Below are 14,686 nucleotides of genomic sequence, written 5' to 3' on the forward strand. Positions count from 1 at the left end.
TTTCTCAAACTTCCAGTAATGCCCTTCAATCCCCACCCCTTCATTATTTCCCATCCCCTTTCCCCTCCCTCACCTTATCTCCTTGCCTGCCCATCACCTCCCTCTGGTGCTCCCCCCCCACTTCTCTTTCTTCCCTGGCTTCCGTCTCTTTCACTAATCAACTTGCCAGTTCTTTACTTCATCCCTCCTCCTCCAGGTTCCACCTATCACCTGGTGTTTCTCTCTCCCTTCCCCTCACCTTTTACATCTACTCCTCAGTTTCTTTTCTCCAGTCCTTGCCAAAGGCTTTTGGCCCAAAATGTTGACTGTACTCTTCCATAGATGCTGCTCAGTTCCTCCTGCATTTTGTGTTTAGGCAGGATGGTGTGTTGCCTCCCATGTACTAGGGTCCTGGATGTATCAGAGTGGCTGCAGAAGATTTTCAAGCGGGAGGTTGAGCAGGCAGAGTTCATGGTGCACATTGTCACTAATGATATAAGTACAAAGGGGAAAGAGGTCCTGCATTGTGAGTATAAGGAGTTAGGGAAGAGGCGAAAGAGCTGGACCTCCAAAATAGTAATCTCTGGATTACTACCAGTACAATGTGCAAGTTAACAGAAGAAGAAGATGATAGTACAGATGAATGAGTGGCTACGGAAGTGGTACAGTGGGTGGGTTCAGATTTCTGGATCATTGGGAACTCTTCTAGGGAAAGTATGAACTGTACAGAAGGGAACATGATACCTGAACCCAAAGGAGACCGACATACTTGTGGGCAGGTTTGCTAGAACTATCGAGGAGGATTTTAACTAAGTTGGCAGGAGGATGGGAACCTGAGTGATAGGACTGAGGATGGGCAGTTGGTATACAAGTCAATGCAGTGTGTAGTGAAACTGTGAGGAAGAACAGGTAGATGAGAAGGCAAAACTGCAGTCAGTGGGGTGAGTTGAAGTGTAACAAGGGGGCAAAATTGAAAAGGGAAATGAATTCAGGGCTGAAGGTAGTTTTATTTGAATCACACATTATATGGAATAAGGAAAATAATCTTGTAGTGCAGTTAGAGATTGGCATGTATGACATTCTGGGCATCACCAAGCCATGGCTGAAAGAAAATCATAGTTGGGAGCTTAACATCCAAGAATACACCTTGTATAGAAGGGAAAGGAAGGTAGGTAGAGGGGGTAGGCTGGCTCTATTGGCAAAAAATGAAACCAAATCCTTGCAAAGATTGTAGAATCAGAAGATGTAGCATGGTTGTGAATAGAGTTAAGAAACTGGAAGGGTAAAAAGACCCTGATTGGAGTTAAATGCAGGCCCCCAAACAGTAGCCAGGATGTGCGATAAATTTCAACAGGAAAGAGAAAAGGTCATGGAGGATTTCTATATGTAGGTAGATTGGGAAAATCAGGTTGGTGCTGGATCCCAAGAGAGGGAACTTGTGGGATGTCTACGAGATAGCTTTTAAGCAGCTTGTGGTTGCACCCACTAGGGCAGCTCTGGGTTGGGTGTTGTGTAAATAAACCTGATTTGATTAGGGAAGTTATAGAACAGGAACTCTTAGGAGATGGTGATCATAATTTGATCAAATTCAACTGCAGTTTTAGAAGGAGAAGATAAGGTCAGATGTATCAGTATTATAGTAGAGTAAAGAGAGTTACAGAGGCATGAGAGAGGAGCTGGCCAACGTTGATTGGAAGGGACATGAGCAGGGTTGACAGCAGAACAACAATGGTTGGAGTTTCTGGGGATAATTCAGAAGGTATAGGACAGACCCATCCCAAAGAAGAGTCATTCTAAAACGAGGATGAGGCAACCGAGACTGACAAAGGAAGTCAAAGAAATCCTGAAAGCAAAAGAGAGGCCAATTAATAGAGCAGAAATTAGTGCAAAGTTAGAGGATGGGAAGGTTTTAAAAACCAGCAGAGGGCAACTAAAAAAACCATAAGGAGAGAAAAGATGAAATATGAAAATAAACTAGCCAATAATATCAAAGTGGATACCAAAATTTTTCAGAGATATACAGAGTGAAAGAGAGGCAAGCGTAGATATCGGACTGTTGGAAAATGACACTGAAGAGGTAGTAAATGGGGACAATGAAATGGCAGATGATCATAATAAGTATTTTGTGTCAGTCTTCACTGTGGAAGATTAGCAGAATGCCAGAAATCTAAGTCTCGGGGGGCAGAAGTGAGTGTAGTTGCTATTAATAAAGAGAAGGTGCTTGGTAAACTGAAAGGTCTGAAGGTAGGCAAGTCACCTAGACCAGATGGACTACACCCCAGGTTTCTGAAAGGTAGATGAAGAGATTGTGATGGTATTTGTAATGATCTTTCAAGAATCACTAGATTCAAGAATGGTTCTGAAGATCTGGGAAATTGCAAGTGTCTCTCCACCCACTCTTTAAGAGGTGAGGGAGGTAGAAGAAAGGAAATTATAGGCCAGATAGCCTGACTTCAGTGGCTGTGAAGATGTTGGTGTCCTTTATTAAGGATGAGGTTTTTGGGTACATGGAGGCACATGATAAAGTAGACCAAAGTCAGCATGGTTTCCTTCAGTGAAAATTTTGCCTGACAAATTTGTTGGAATTCTTTGAGGAAATAATAAATAAGATAGACAAAGGAGAATCAGTGGATGCTGTTTACTTGGATTTTCAAAATGCTTTTGACAAGATGCCATACATGAGGCTGCTTAACAAGATTAGAAAGCATAGTATTATAAGAAAGATACTAGTGTAGATAGAAGATTGACAGACTCGCAGGGCACAAGGTGAGAATAAAGGGGACCTATTCTGGTTGGCTGCCAGTGATTAGTGGTGTTCTGCAGGGGTTGGTGTTGGGACTGCTTCTTTTCACATTATACGTTAATGATTTGGATGATGGAATTGATGTTTATGTGGGCAGGTATGTAGACAATACAAAGATAGGTAGAGGACAGGTAATACTGAGGAAGCAAGGAGTCTGTAGAAGGACTTGGACGGATTGAGAGAATGGGCAAAGAACTGGCAGCTGGAATTTGGTTACATGAAATGTATAGTCATGCATTTTGGTAGAAGAAGTAAAGATATAGACTATTTTCTAAATGTGCAGAAAATTCAGAAATAAGAGGTGCAAAGAGAGTTGGAAGTTCTTGTGCAGAATTCTTTAAAGGTTAACTAGCAGGTAAGGAAGGCAGATGAACTAGGATTTAAGAGGAAGGATGTGATGCTGAGGCTTTATAAGGTATTATGAGGGTGCACTTGGGCCCCTTATCTAAGAAAAGATGTGCTGGCATTAGAGGGGATCCAGAGGAAGTTCATCAAAATGATTCTGGGAATGAATGGGTTAAAATATCAGTGTTTGATGGCTCTGGGCCTATGCTCACTGGAGTTTACAGGGGGGGGGGGAATCTATCTCATTAAAACCTATCAAATATTGAAGAGCCTAAGTAAAGTGGACGTGGAAAGCATGTTTCTTGTGAGTGAGTCTAGGCCTTGGGGGCACAGCCCCAGAATAGAAAGGTGTCCATTTAGAACAACAATGAGAAAGAATTTCTTTGGACAGAATGGTGAATCTGTGGAACTCATTATCATGGACAGCTTTGGAGGTCAAGTCATTGAGTATATTTTAAAGCAGAGGTTGATAGGTTCTTGGTTAGTCAGAGTGTCAAAGGTTACAGGGAGCAGGCAGGAGAATGGGGTTGAGAAGGGATAATAAATCAGTCATGATGGAATGCATAGCAGACATGATGGGCTGAGTGGGCTAAGTCTGCTAAAGTGTCTTATGGTCTTAACAAAGCTTCATTTTTTTCCCTCACAAACAAGAGAATGTCTGCAGATGCTGGAAATCCAAGTGACAGACACAAAATGCGGCAGGAACTCAGACCTGTCACGCCCAAAACAGCAACTGTACTCTTACATAGATGCTGCCTGGCCTGCTGAGTTCCTCCAGCATTTTGTGTGTGTTGCTTCATTCTTCCTGGTTCAGCTGAAGAGTCTTCAACCTCAAAGTTAATTTTGTTTCTCTTCCTGCTACTGAGTATTTCATGCAAATTGTGTTTTTATTCATTCAGTGACAATCTCATTCCCTTTTGTAGATATTGTTTCATTGTTTCCACCACCCATAGAGGCAGAAATTTCCAGTTTCCACAACTTCAAGAAGAAAAGGTGTTATGCACATTTCTTTTGTCCTAAGAATCTGCACTTTCTAGTTTTTGAACTATGTGCTTGTTGGAACAACTTCCTTTTATCTTTTCTTCCTCATTTACCTGTTTCCTTGCATATCCATCATGAACTCTTCAAAGATTCTTTCGATTTTTACTCTAACTCCAACTTTTCATTCAGTGTAACATTAAATGTATTCAAGAAGGCAATATAACCATATAATAATTGCAGCGCGGAAACAGGCCATCTCAGCACTTCTAGTCCCTGCCAAACACTTATCCTCACCTAGTCCCACTGACCCGCACTCAGCCCGTAACCCTCCATTCCTTTCCTGTCCATATACTGAGCCTGCTTCCACCACTTCTACTGGAAGCTCATTCCACACAGCTACCACTCTCTGAGTAAAGAAATTCCCCCTCATGTTACCCTTAAACTTTTGCCCCCTAAGTCTCAACTCATGTCATCTTGTTTCAATCTCCCCTACTCTCAATAGAAAAAGCCTATTCATGTCAACTCTATCTATCCCCCTCATAATTTTAAATACCTCTATCAACCTTCTACGCTCCAAAGAATAAAGACCTAACTAGTTCAATCTTTCCCTGTAACTTAGGTGCTGAAACCCAGGTAACATTCTAGTAAATCTTCCCTGTACTCTCTATTTTGTTGACATCTTCCCTATAATTCAGTGACCAGAACTATATGCAATACTCCAAATTCGGCCTTACCAATGCCTTGTAAAATAGTAACATTACATCCCAACTCCTATACTCAATACTCTGATTTATAAAGACCAACATACCAAAAGCTTTCTTCACCACCCTATCCACATGAGATTCCACCTTCAGGGAACTATGCACCATTATTCCTAGATAACTCTGTTCTGCATTCTTCAATGCCCTACCATTTACCATGTATGTTCTATTTGGATTATTCCTACCAAAATGTAGCAGCTCTCACACTTATCAGCATTAAACTCCATCTGCCGTCGCTCAGCCCACTCTTCTAACTGGCCTAAATCTCTCTACAAACTTTGAAAACCTACTTCATTATCCACAATGCCACCTACCTTAGTATCATCTACATACTTATTAATCCAATTTACCACCCCATCATCCAGATTATTAATGTATATGACAAATAGCATTGGACCCAGTACAGATCCCTGAGGCACACCACTAGTCACTGGCCTCCAACCTGACAAACAGTTATCCACCACTACTCTCTGGCATTTCCCATCCAGCCACTTTTGAATCCATTTTACTACTTCAATATTAATACCAAATGATATTAATTAACAAAATGATATTTTATTTCTGTCAGAGCCTCTGCTATTTCTACACTAACCTCCCTCAATGTCCTAGGGAATATCTTGTCAGGACCTGGAGATTTATCCACTTTTATATTCCTTAAAAGTGCCAGTACTTCCTCCTCTTTAATCGTCATAGTTTCCATAACTTCCCTATTTGTTTCCCTTACCTTACACAATTCAATATCTTTCTCCTAGTGAATACTGAAGAAAAGAAATTGTTCAAAATCTCCCCCATCTCATTCGGCTCCACACATAGCTGTCCACTCTGATTCCCTGAAGGACCAATTTTATCCCTCACTATCCTTTTGCTATTAATATAACTGTAGAAACCCTTTGGATTTATTTTCACTTTACTTGCCAAAGCAACTTCATATCTTCTTTTAGCTTTTCTAATTTCTTGGACCTTGAGGGAAGTTAGTGTAGAAATAGCAGGGGCTCTGACAGAAATATTTCAAATGTCATTAGAAACTGGGATGGTGCTGGAGGATTGGTGTATTGTTCATGTGGTTCCATTGTTTAAAAAGGGTTCTAAGAGTAAACCTAGCAATCATAGGCCTGTCAGTTTGACATCAGTGGTGGGTAAATTAATGGAAAGTATGCTTAGAGATGGTATATATAATTATCTGGATAGACCGGGTCTGATTAGGAACAGTCAACATGGACTTGTGTGTGGAAGGTCATGTTTAACAAATCTTACTGAATTTTTTGAAGAGGTTACTAGGAAAATTCATGAGGTTAAAGCAGTGGATGTTGTCTATATGGACTTCAGTAAGGCCTTTAACAAGGTTCCACACGGAAGGGTAGTTAGGAACGTTCTGTCGTTAGGTATTAATATTGAAGTAGTAAAATGGATTCAACAGTAGCTGGATGGGAGATGCCAGAGAGTAGTGGTGGGTAACTGTTTGTCAGGTTGGAGGCTGGTGACTAATGGTGTGCCTCAGGGACCTGTACTGGGTCCAATGTTGTTTGTCATATACATTAATGATCTGGATGATGGGGTGGTAAATTGGTTTAGTAAGGATACAGGTGATACTAAGATAGGTGGTGTTGTGGATAATGAAGTAGGTTTTCAAAGTTTGCAAAGAGGTTTAGGCCAGTTAGAAGAGTGGGCTGAGCAATGGCAGATGGAGTTTAATGCTGATAAGTGTGAGGTGCTACATTTTGATAGGAATAATCCAAATTGAACATACATGGTAAATGGTAGGGCATTGAAGAATGCAGTAGAACAGAGTGATCTAGGAATAATGGTGCATAGTTCCCTGAAGGTGGAATCTCATGTGGATAGGATGGTGAAGAAAGCTTTTGGTATGTTGGCCTTTATAAATCAGAGCATTGAGTATAGGAGTTGGGATGTAATGTTACAATTTTACAAGGCATTGGTAAGGCCGAATTTGGAGTATTGTGTACAGTTCCGGTCACCAAATTACAGGAAAGATGTCAACAAAATAGAGAGAGTAGATGGTAGCGCAATATTAATACGCAGCAGCTTCTCCGGACTCTGGATTGGGGATTGCCAAACGTTATGTGGATTTTCTGGTGGTGTCTATTTTGTCATGTGCTTTGTTGATATCATTCTGGAGGAATGTTGTCTCATTTTTTAACTGCATTGCATTTGTGGTTTTTAAATGACAATGAATCTGTATCAGCTTCAGAGGGAGATTAAAAATTTGGCTGAGTGGTATCATAACAACAACTTCTTAGTCAATGTCAGCAAGAGTAAGGAACTGATTGTAAACTTCAGGAGAGGGAAACCAGAGGTCCATGAGCCAGTACTCATTGGAGTATCAGAGGTGGAGAAGATTAGCAACTTTAAATTCCTGGGTGTTACTATTTCACAGGATCTGTCCTGATAAATGCAATTGCAAAGAAAGTAAGACAGTATACCTACTTCCTTCGGAGTCTTTGGAGATTTGGCATGACATTTAAAACTTCTGCAAACTTATATAGTTACGCATTGGGGAGTATATTGAGAGGCTGCATCAAGACCTGGTATGGAAACACCATTGCCTTTGAATGGAAAATCCTACAAGACGTAGTGGACTTGGCCTAGTATATGGATAAAGGCCTCCCAACCACTGAGCACATCTACATGAAATGTTGTCAGAGGAAAGCAGCATCCATCATCAGAGTTTGGCACCACCCAGACCATGCTCTTTTTTATTTTTGATGCTGTGATCAAGTAAAAGGTACAAGGTTCACACCACGTGTTCAAGAACAGTTACTACTTGCCTATTCATTGAGATGTTCCCACAACTAATAATCTCACTTTAAGGACTCTATCTCATTTAAGCTGAGAAGTTGCAGATGGAGTTCAACCCAGATAAGTGTGAAGTGGTTCATTTTGGTTGGCCAAATTTGAAGACAGAATATAATATTAATGATAAGACTCAGCAGTGTGGAGGATCAGAGAGATCTTGGGGTCTGTGTCCATATGACACTCAAAGCTGCTGCACAGGTTGACAATGTTGTTAAGAAGGCATATGGTAAGTTGGCATTCATCAACTGTGGGATTGAGTTCAAGAGCCGAGAGGTAATGTTACAGCTATATAAAACCTTGGTCAGACTCCACTTGGAAGCTTGGCCTTTTCTCCTTGGAGTGATGGAGGATGAAGGATGACTTGATGAAAGTTTATAAGATGATTAGAGGCATTGATAATGTGGATAGCCAGAGACTTTTTCCCAGGGCTGGAATGGCTAACACGAGGGGGCCTAGTTTTAAGGTGCTTGGAAGCAGGTACGGAGAAGATGTCACACAGAAAGTGGTGGGTGTGTGGCTGGTGACAGTGGTGGAGGTGGATATAATAGGGTCTTTTAAGAAACTCTTAGATAGGTACATGGAGCTTAAAAAAATGGAGGACACTGTGGTAGGGTAATTCTAGGCAGTTTCTAGAATATGTTACATGGTAGGCCCAACATTGTGGGCTGTAGGGCCTGTAATGTACTGTAGATTTTTATGTTCTATTATCTCATGTTCTAGTTATTTATTGCTATTTACTTATGTTTGCACTTGCATAGGTTGTTGTCTTCTGAACTCTGGTTGATCTTTCCTTCAACTTGTTACAGTTCTATATCTTGTTATATTCTATAGATTTGCTAAGTATGCGCACAGCAAAATGTATCTCAGGGTTGTATATAGTGCCAAGTATGTACTTTGATTATAAAGTTTACTTTGATTTCCTTTACTTCCTATCCTGGGAACTCTGGCCTTAATTCTGTTGTTATTCCACCTTGAAGAAAGATATTTACCTTATATCTGAAACATTAATCTTGAAATGTTACTCATTATTCTCTTACAGATATACCAATATCTTGGACAGGTCCATTCCAATCCTGGATAAAATTAAAATTTGAGGTCCATTAATGCACATTTGCAATCTAACTAATTTGAAAGATACCCACTCCTTAATATGTCTACTTTGTAAATGTTCTTCATGTTTTTTCTTCCTATGTCACCTCTGTTTTCTAAATTTAGTAAAACAGGTGCAAAATATTAATTAAGAACTTCCACCTGCACCCTAAGGCTGCAGTTTTTGCTGTATCTTCTCAGGTAATGGGAATCTTCCTGCTGTTCCTGTTACATAATCATTAAGATTATAAAGGTCATGAACTATGTCAAACCACTACTTGAAAAGATTAGAGCTTTGATTTGAAAAATTCCATTTATGTACATATGTGGTTTGTGCTTAGGTATAGTTGCTATTTTGTGTGTCTAATTACCTGTCCAGGTGTTCCTGTGGTCTTTTACTTCCCTCATGTTAATGGCAAGTGGAAAGTTGCAGAACTTCAGCAAATAAGTTTATGATGACAGCAGTGGATGAGCTTGAGGAATTGTGACCACTGAGTACCTTACTGCAGACTGCAGGGTCTTTGCTTCAGTTCTGGTCCACCTATCAACAAAAATACTGGCAAAGTGGGTGGTGGGGAAATACCATCCAATCTTCCTTGCAAGTATAACACACCCTTTTACAGATTTGGTGTTAATTTTTCTTGAGAAAGCTCTGCTCCCACTCTAAGAATACTGCCAGAATGAAAAGAGACTCACTTTTCGGCATCAAACAACACACACAAAATGCTGGTGGAACACAGCAGGCCAGGCAGCGTCTATAAGGAGATTATAAGCATCTATAAGCCTTCTCCTTATAGATGCTGCCTGGCCTGCTGTGTTCCACCAGCATTTTGTGTGTGTTGTTTGAATTTCCAGCATCTGTAGATTTCCTCATGTTCACTTTTAAGCATTATTGATCAGTGGATCACTACACCACCCAACAAAGGTGATACAAACAACAACACACACAAAATGCTGGTGGAACACAGCAGGCCAGGCAGCATCTATAGGGAGAAGCGCTGTCGACGTTTTGGGCCGAGACCCTTCGTCAGGACTAGATGATACAGTCTGACTTCATGCTTAAGTGCCTCCAGGCTTCTGTGCATATGTTAAAGTTGATCATCTTATTGTTGTTTGACATTGTGTGCCAAATCCTGGCAAAATGTCCAGTGGACTGATTGTGTCTGAAGCATCGTTGGTCTTCCTAGATGGTGGGCTCCTGATACTGCCATCTAACTTCTTCAGTGGAATGCAATAAATAACTTGAAAAGTAAAAAAAGCACTTCAGATGTTCGAAATCTGACTGCTGCAACATGCTTTCTAAACCATCCAAAAATAAGAAAAAGCTATCTTTTTCTCCCCCATCTTCTAAGTTTTAAGACCTTCTGATATCTGGATTGCATGTTGTAATTTGCACAAACTATATGCTGCTGATTTTTTTCAAGCTATCTTACAATAGAATCCTGGAGTTTTAGAACTGTCTAAGGCTTTCTTTAAAGGAAGCATTAAATGCAGTGTTACTGAGAAATTATGTGTTTTTAAAGGAGACTAGTCTTTTACAAAAAAAATTGTTGTTATATCCTTAGTTTTGTTTATGGAGAGAATATTGATGATGATATAAAATCAAAATCAAAGTTTGGCCACAGATAGTTAGTTTATAATAGCAATTGATTACTTCCCAAAGTAATCCATTACCTGTTCTTATCTATTCTTAAATTGATATAATGACTCCACCAATTATACTCTGTCTAGAAATCGGATAGGATTACTATTTGATTCTTTATCATAATCAATTCATATATTGATTGTTCTTCTTGCCTATTTTGAAGTATTCAGAGTAAATTTATTATCAAAGTGCATACATGTCATCACGTATAGTCCTGAGATTCATTTCCTTGGGGGCATACTCAATAAATCCATAATAGAATTAATAAAGGTATTTGTTTCTGTTTCTAGTGGAAGTCATGAATATTAGGAAATTGAGACCAGGTCCTTTCTGTTATAGTTCATTCCAGTGTTTTTATGTATATGAACACACATCCTTCAATGTGAGCAACATATGGTTCCTACTTACTGCCAGAAATTGGATCAAAAGGTCACAACTTTTATCTGTTCACTCACTGTCAAATAAGAAGTAAGTGACACAAGTCAGGAACAAAATGTGATGATAAAAGATCTCATGAGGGACATTGATTTTTATATTCATTGAGTCTCCCATATTCATTTTCATAGGCTGCCTGTCATTTTGCACAAGGTCACCTCTGAGAAAGATTATACCAGCTATCTTCCACCTTACTGCAATTGGTCTAATCAATGACTTATTTTAACATTTTTCAATTACTCTGATTGCAGCAATTTTTTCTCTGCATTTGTGGGGGCGTGTCCTTCCTCACTCATTGTTCCTCCAAGTTCCCCTTCTCAGCTTTCTTCTCCTCATTTTCCTTCTCCATTCTGTTTTTCCTCTTCCTGTTTCCATTTATGCTGCAAGTCCTGAATTTCTTCCCTTTGTTCATCTTCATGGTAGTCTTTGTGGCTGCCACGGTCAGTACACTTTAATGTACTTCATCCTCCTTCATGAACAACTGCTGTCTATAAACATGCAGATCACTTCCTACTGCTTCCAAATAGGAGAAGGACATGATAATTATTAAAGTGCAAATTTTTGATGTTTTTGGTGACCCCCTTAATTTAATACTTAAGCAAAACAGTGCACCTAAAATATATAAAATTTATTTTCTAAGCCTCTGTTTCATTCCTTGGGTAACTAGAGTCTGCTTCTATGTGCATAGGTAAACTTTATAAGATATCAAGTATATGATATATTTAAATAATAATTGAACAAGCTTCTTACATGAAATAATGTTCATAAACAGAATTTGAAAGATGAGAAACGGACATGGAAAAGGCAAAAGGGAGGAATAGCCTGCAGTGTGAATTTGAAGAACAAAATGGAAGATAGGTATGTATTAGGAGAGCTATTGAGTCCATCCCCCACTCACCAGTTCAAATATCCATCTACTATAGTATAATGCAATCGATAATTAAAGTTAAGCAGGCATAAGTGTAAATAAAGGTTTTAACTGTTGTCTCTATTATGTTTCCATGGAAAGTAACTTTCCGTACATAAAACCATGATTTTAAATTGATATTTTGATATTATTTGAGAGTAACTTGATGGGTACTATTTTTGCCTGTAAAATATGTGAAAACAAGGTGCTGGTAGACAGAAAATCTATGGAATTCATTTTGTTATAAAATGTAGATTTACTGGTAATCTCATAAACTGCGAATGTAAAAGCTGTACAAATTCATTCTCTGGTAGATAACTTTTGGCTGGCCGCCTAGTGCACACCAGTTTTTAATAAGTTGCCCATTATTTCGAACATCGACTCTAGATGATCTTTCAGTTTGTTTCTGCATTTATCATTAGCATATCATGCCCTGGAAAGCAAAATTTATTTTAAGTTTACAAGGAAAGGTTTCTTATTTGAATATGATTGTAAAAATTTCAAATTTCAAGTGTATCCTACATATATATCAATGAGTCTGGCCTGCGTTTCACAGGTGATCAATTGCTCTTGGGAACTCACTGATAATTGGAATTGTAGATTTGCCACGTAAAGAGAGATTAACCAGAACAGACCCATATACTCTAATTTGGAACAGTAGGAGGAGAAATCAGAGTATGCAGACTTCTTGTTTCAGTTAAGTAGGGCTTCTAGAACCAAAGGTCATGATCTTGAGGTAAGGGGTTGTCTAGTCATGAAAAGTTCAAAGTAAATTTTATTATCAAAGTACATATACGTCACCATATACAATGATGAGATTCATTTCCTTGTGGGCATATTCAACAAATCTATAGAATAAAAATTGTAACAAAATCAATGAGAGACCACCCAACTAGGACACACAATCAGAGTGCAGAAGATAACAAATCATGCAAATACAAAATGAAGAAATAATAATAAATCAATCAGCAATAAATATTGAGAACATGAGTTGAAGAGCTTGAAAGTGAGTCCATTGGTTGTGGGAACATTTCAATAATGAGGCAAGTGAAGTTATCTCCTTTGGTTCAAGAACCTAATGGATAAGGGATAGTAAACTGTTCCTGAACCTGACAGGGTGAGTCTTGAGGCTCCTGAAATCATCCTCTGATGAATGGACCCTTCTTTCCTGTGACAGCTTCTCACGTGAAGCAATATTAACTACTTTTTGTGGAATTTTCTGTTCAAGGGCACTGATGTTTCCATACCAGGCTGTCAATGTACTCTACTACATATCTATTGAAGTTTGTCAAAGTTTTAGATGCCACACTATGTTCACAAACTCCTAAGGAAGTAGAGACGCTGCCATTGTTTCTTCATAATTGCATTTACAGGTCCTCCGAAATAATGACACCTAGGAATTTTAAGTTGCTAACCCTCTCCACCAATATTCCTCCAATAGAACTAGCTTATGGACCTCTGTTTTCCTTGTCCTCAAGTCCGTAATCATCTCATTGGTTTTGTTGACAATGAGTAAGCGGTTGTTGTTAATGACACTTCTCAGCCAGATTTTCAGTCTCCCTCCTACATACTGCTTCATCACCACTTTTGATTCAGCCTGCAATAGTTGTGTCATTAGCAAACTTGAATATGGCATTGGAGCTGAGCTTAGCCACAGAGTCATAAATGTAAAACGAGTAGAGTAGGGGACTAAGCGCACAGCCTTGTGTTGCATCTATACTGATGGGAGATTGTAGAGGAGATGTTGTTGCCATGCTGAACTGACAGGTCTGCAAATGAGGAAATAGAGGATCCAATTGTACAAGGAAGTATTGAGGCCAAGGTCTTGGAGCTTATTGATTAGTTTTGAAGGGATGACAGTATTGGACGCTGAGCTATAGTTGATAAAGAGCATTCTGATGTATATAGCTTTTGCTGTCCAGGGTTAAGTGAAGAACCAGTAAGACAGCATCTGTTGTGGTATCTCCAGTAGGCAAAATTTGAGTGGATCTAAATTGCTTCTCAGGCAGGAGTTGATAATAGAAACATAGAAAACCTACGGCACAATACAGGCCTTTCGGCCCACAAGCTGTGCCGAACATGTCCCTACCTTAGAACGATCTACGCTTACCCATAGCTCTCTATTTTTCTAAGCTCCATGTATTTATCCAGGAGTCTCTTAAAAGACCCCTTCGTTTCTGCCTCCACCACCACTGCCGGCAGCTCATTCCATGCACTCACCACTCTCTGCGTTTTTTAAAAAAAAACTTACCCCTGACATCTCCTTTGTACCTACTTCCAAACACCTTAAAACTATACCCTCTCATGCTAGCCATTTCAGTCCTGGGAAAATGCCTCTGTCTATGCACACAATCAATGCCTCTCATTATCTTGAACACCTCTATCAGGTCACCTCTCAAAGCACTTCATCATTGTGAATGTAAGTGCTACTGGGCAATTGAGGCAGGTCAGCTGCTCTTCTTGGACACCAGTATAATTAAAGCCTACTTGAAGTAGATGGGTACCACACACTGCTGAAGCAAATGGTTCAAGATTTTAGTGAATGCACCAGCCAGTTGATCAACACAGGTATTTGGTACTTTCCCAGGTACCCATCTAGGCTGGATGCTTTTCGTGGGTTCACCCTCCTGAAGACTGTTCGCATGTTGGCTTCAGAAACTGAAATCAGGATCATTGGGGAATGTTGTGATGGTTTCTCTATGTTTTGATGGTCAAAGTGAACACAAAAGGCTTTGAGCTCACCTGGAAGTAAAGCCATGTTCCCTTCTATGCAATTTGATTTAAGTTTATAAAGGGTGATAGTATTCAAGCTCTGCCAATCAAGTTCTTCATTGGTTCAAGTTTGTTCTGGAATTGTCACTTCTCTTGTGAGATAGCATTCTGGATATCATACCTGGACATCTGATCACTTTCTTGGTCACTGAACC

At 39.5% G+C, this 14,686-nt stretch overlaps 1 protein-coding gene across 1 annotated transcript in view; it reads left to right on the plus strand.

The window, feature by feature from the left end:
• Window positions 1-14,686, plus strand: part of LOC132400108 (uncharacterized) — a 187,254-nt gene that overhangs the window by 61,445 nt on the left and 111,123 nt on the right. The window contains exon 8 of the mRNA XM_059981185.1: window positions 11,625-11,710. Within this exon, the coding sequence (XP_059837168.1) occupies window positions 11,625-11,710 (86 nt within the window). The remainder of the gene's footprint in view (window positions 1-11,624; window positions 11,711-14,686) is intronic.

This window comes from Hypanus sabinus, chromosome 9 (assembly GCF_030144855.1).
Source record: "Hypanus sabinus isolate sHypSab1 chromosome 9, sHypSab1.hap1, whole genome shotgun sequence".
NCBI classification, from domain to species: domain Eukaryota; kingdom Metazoa; phylum Chordata; class Chondrichthyes; order Myliobatiformes; family Dasyatidae; genus Hypanus; species Hypanus sabinus.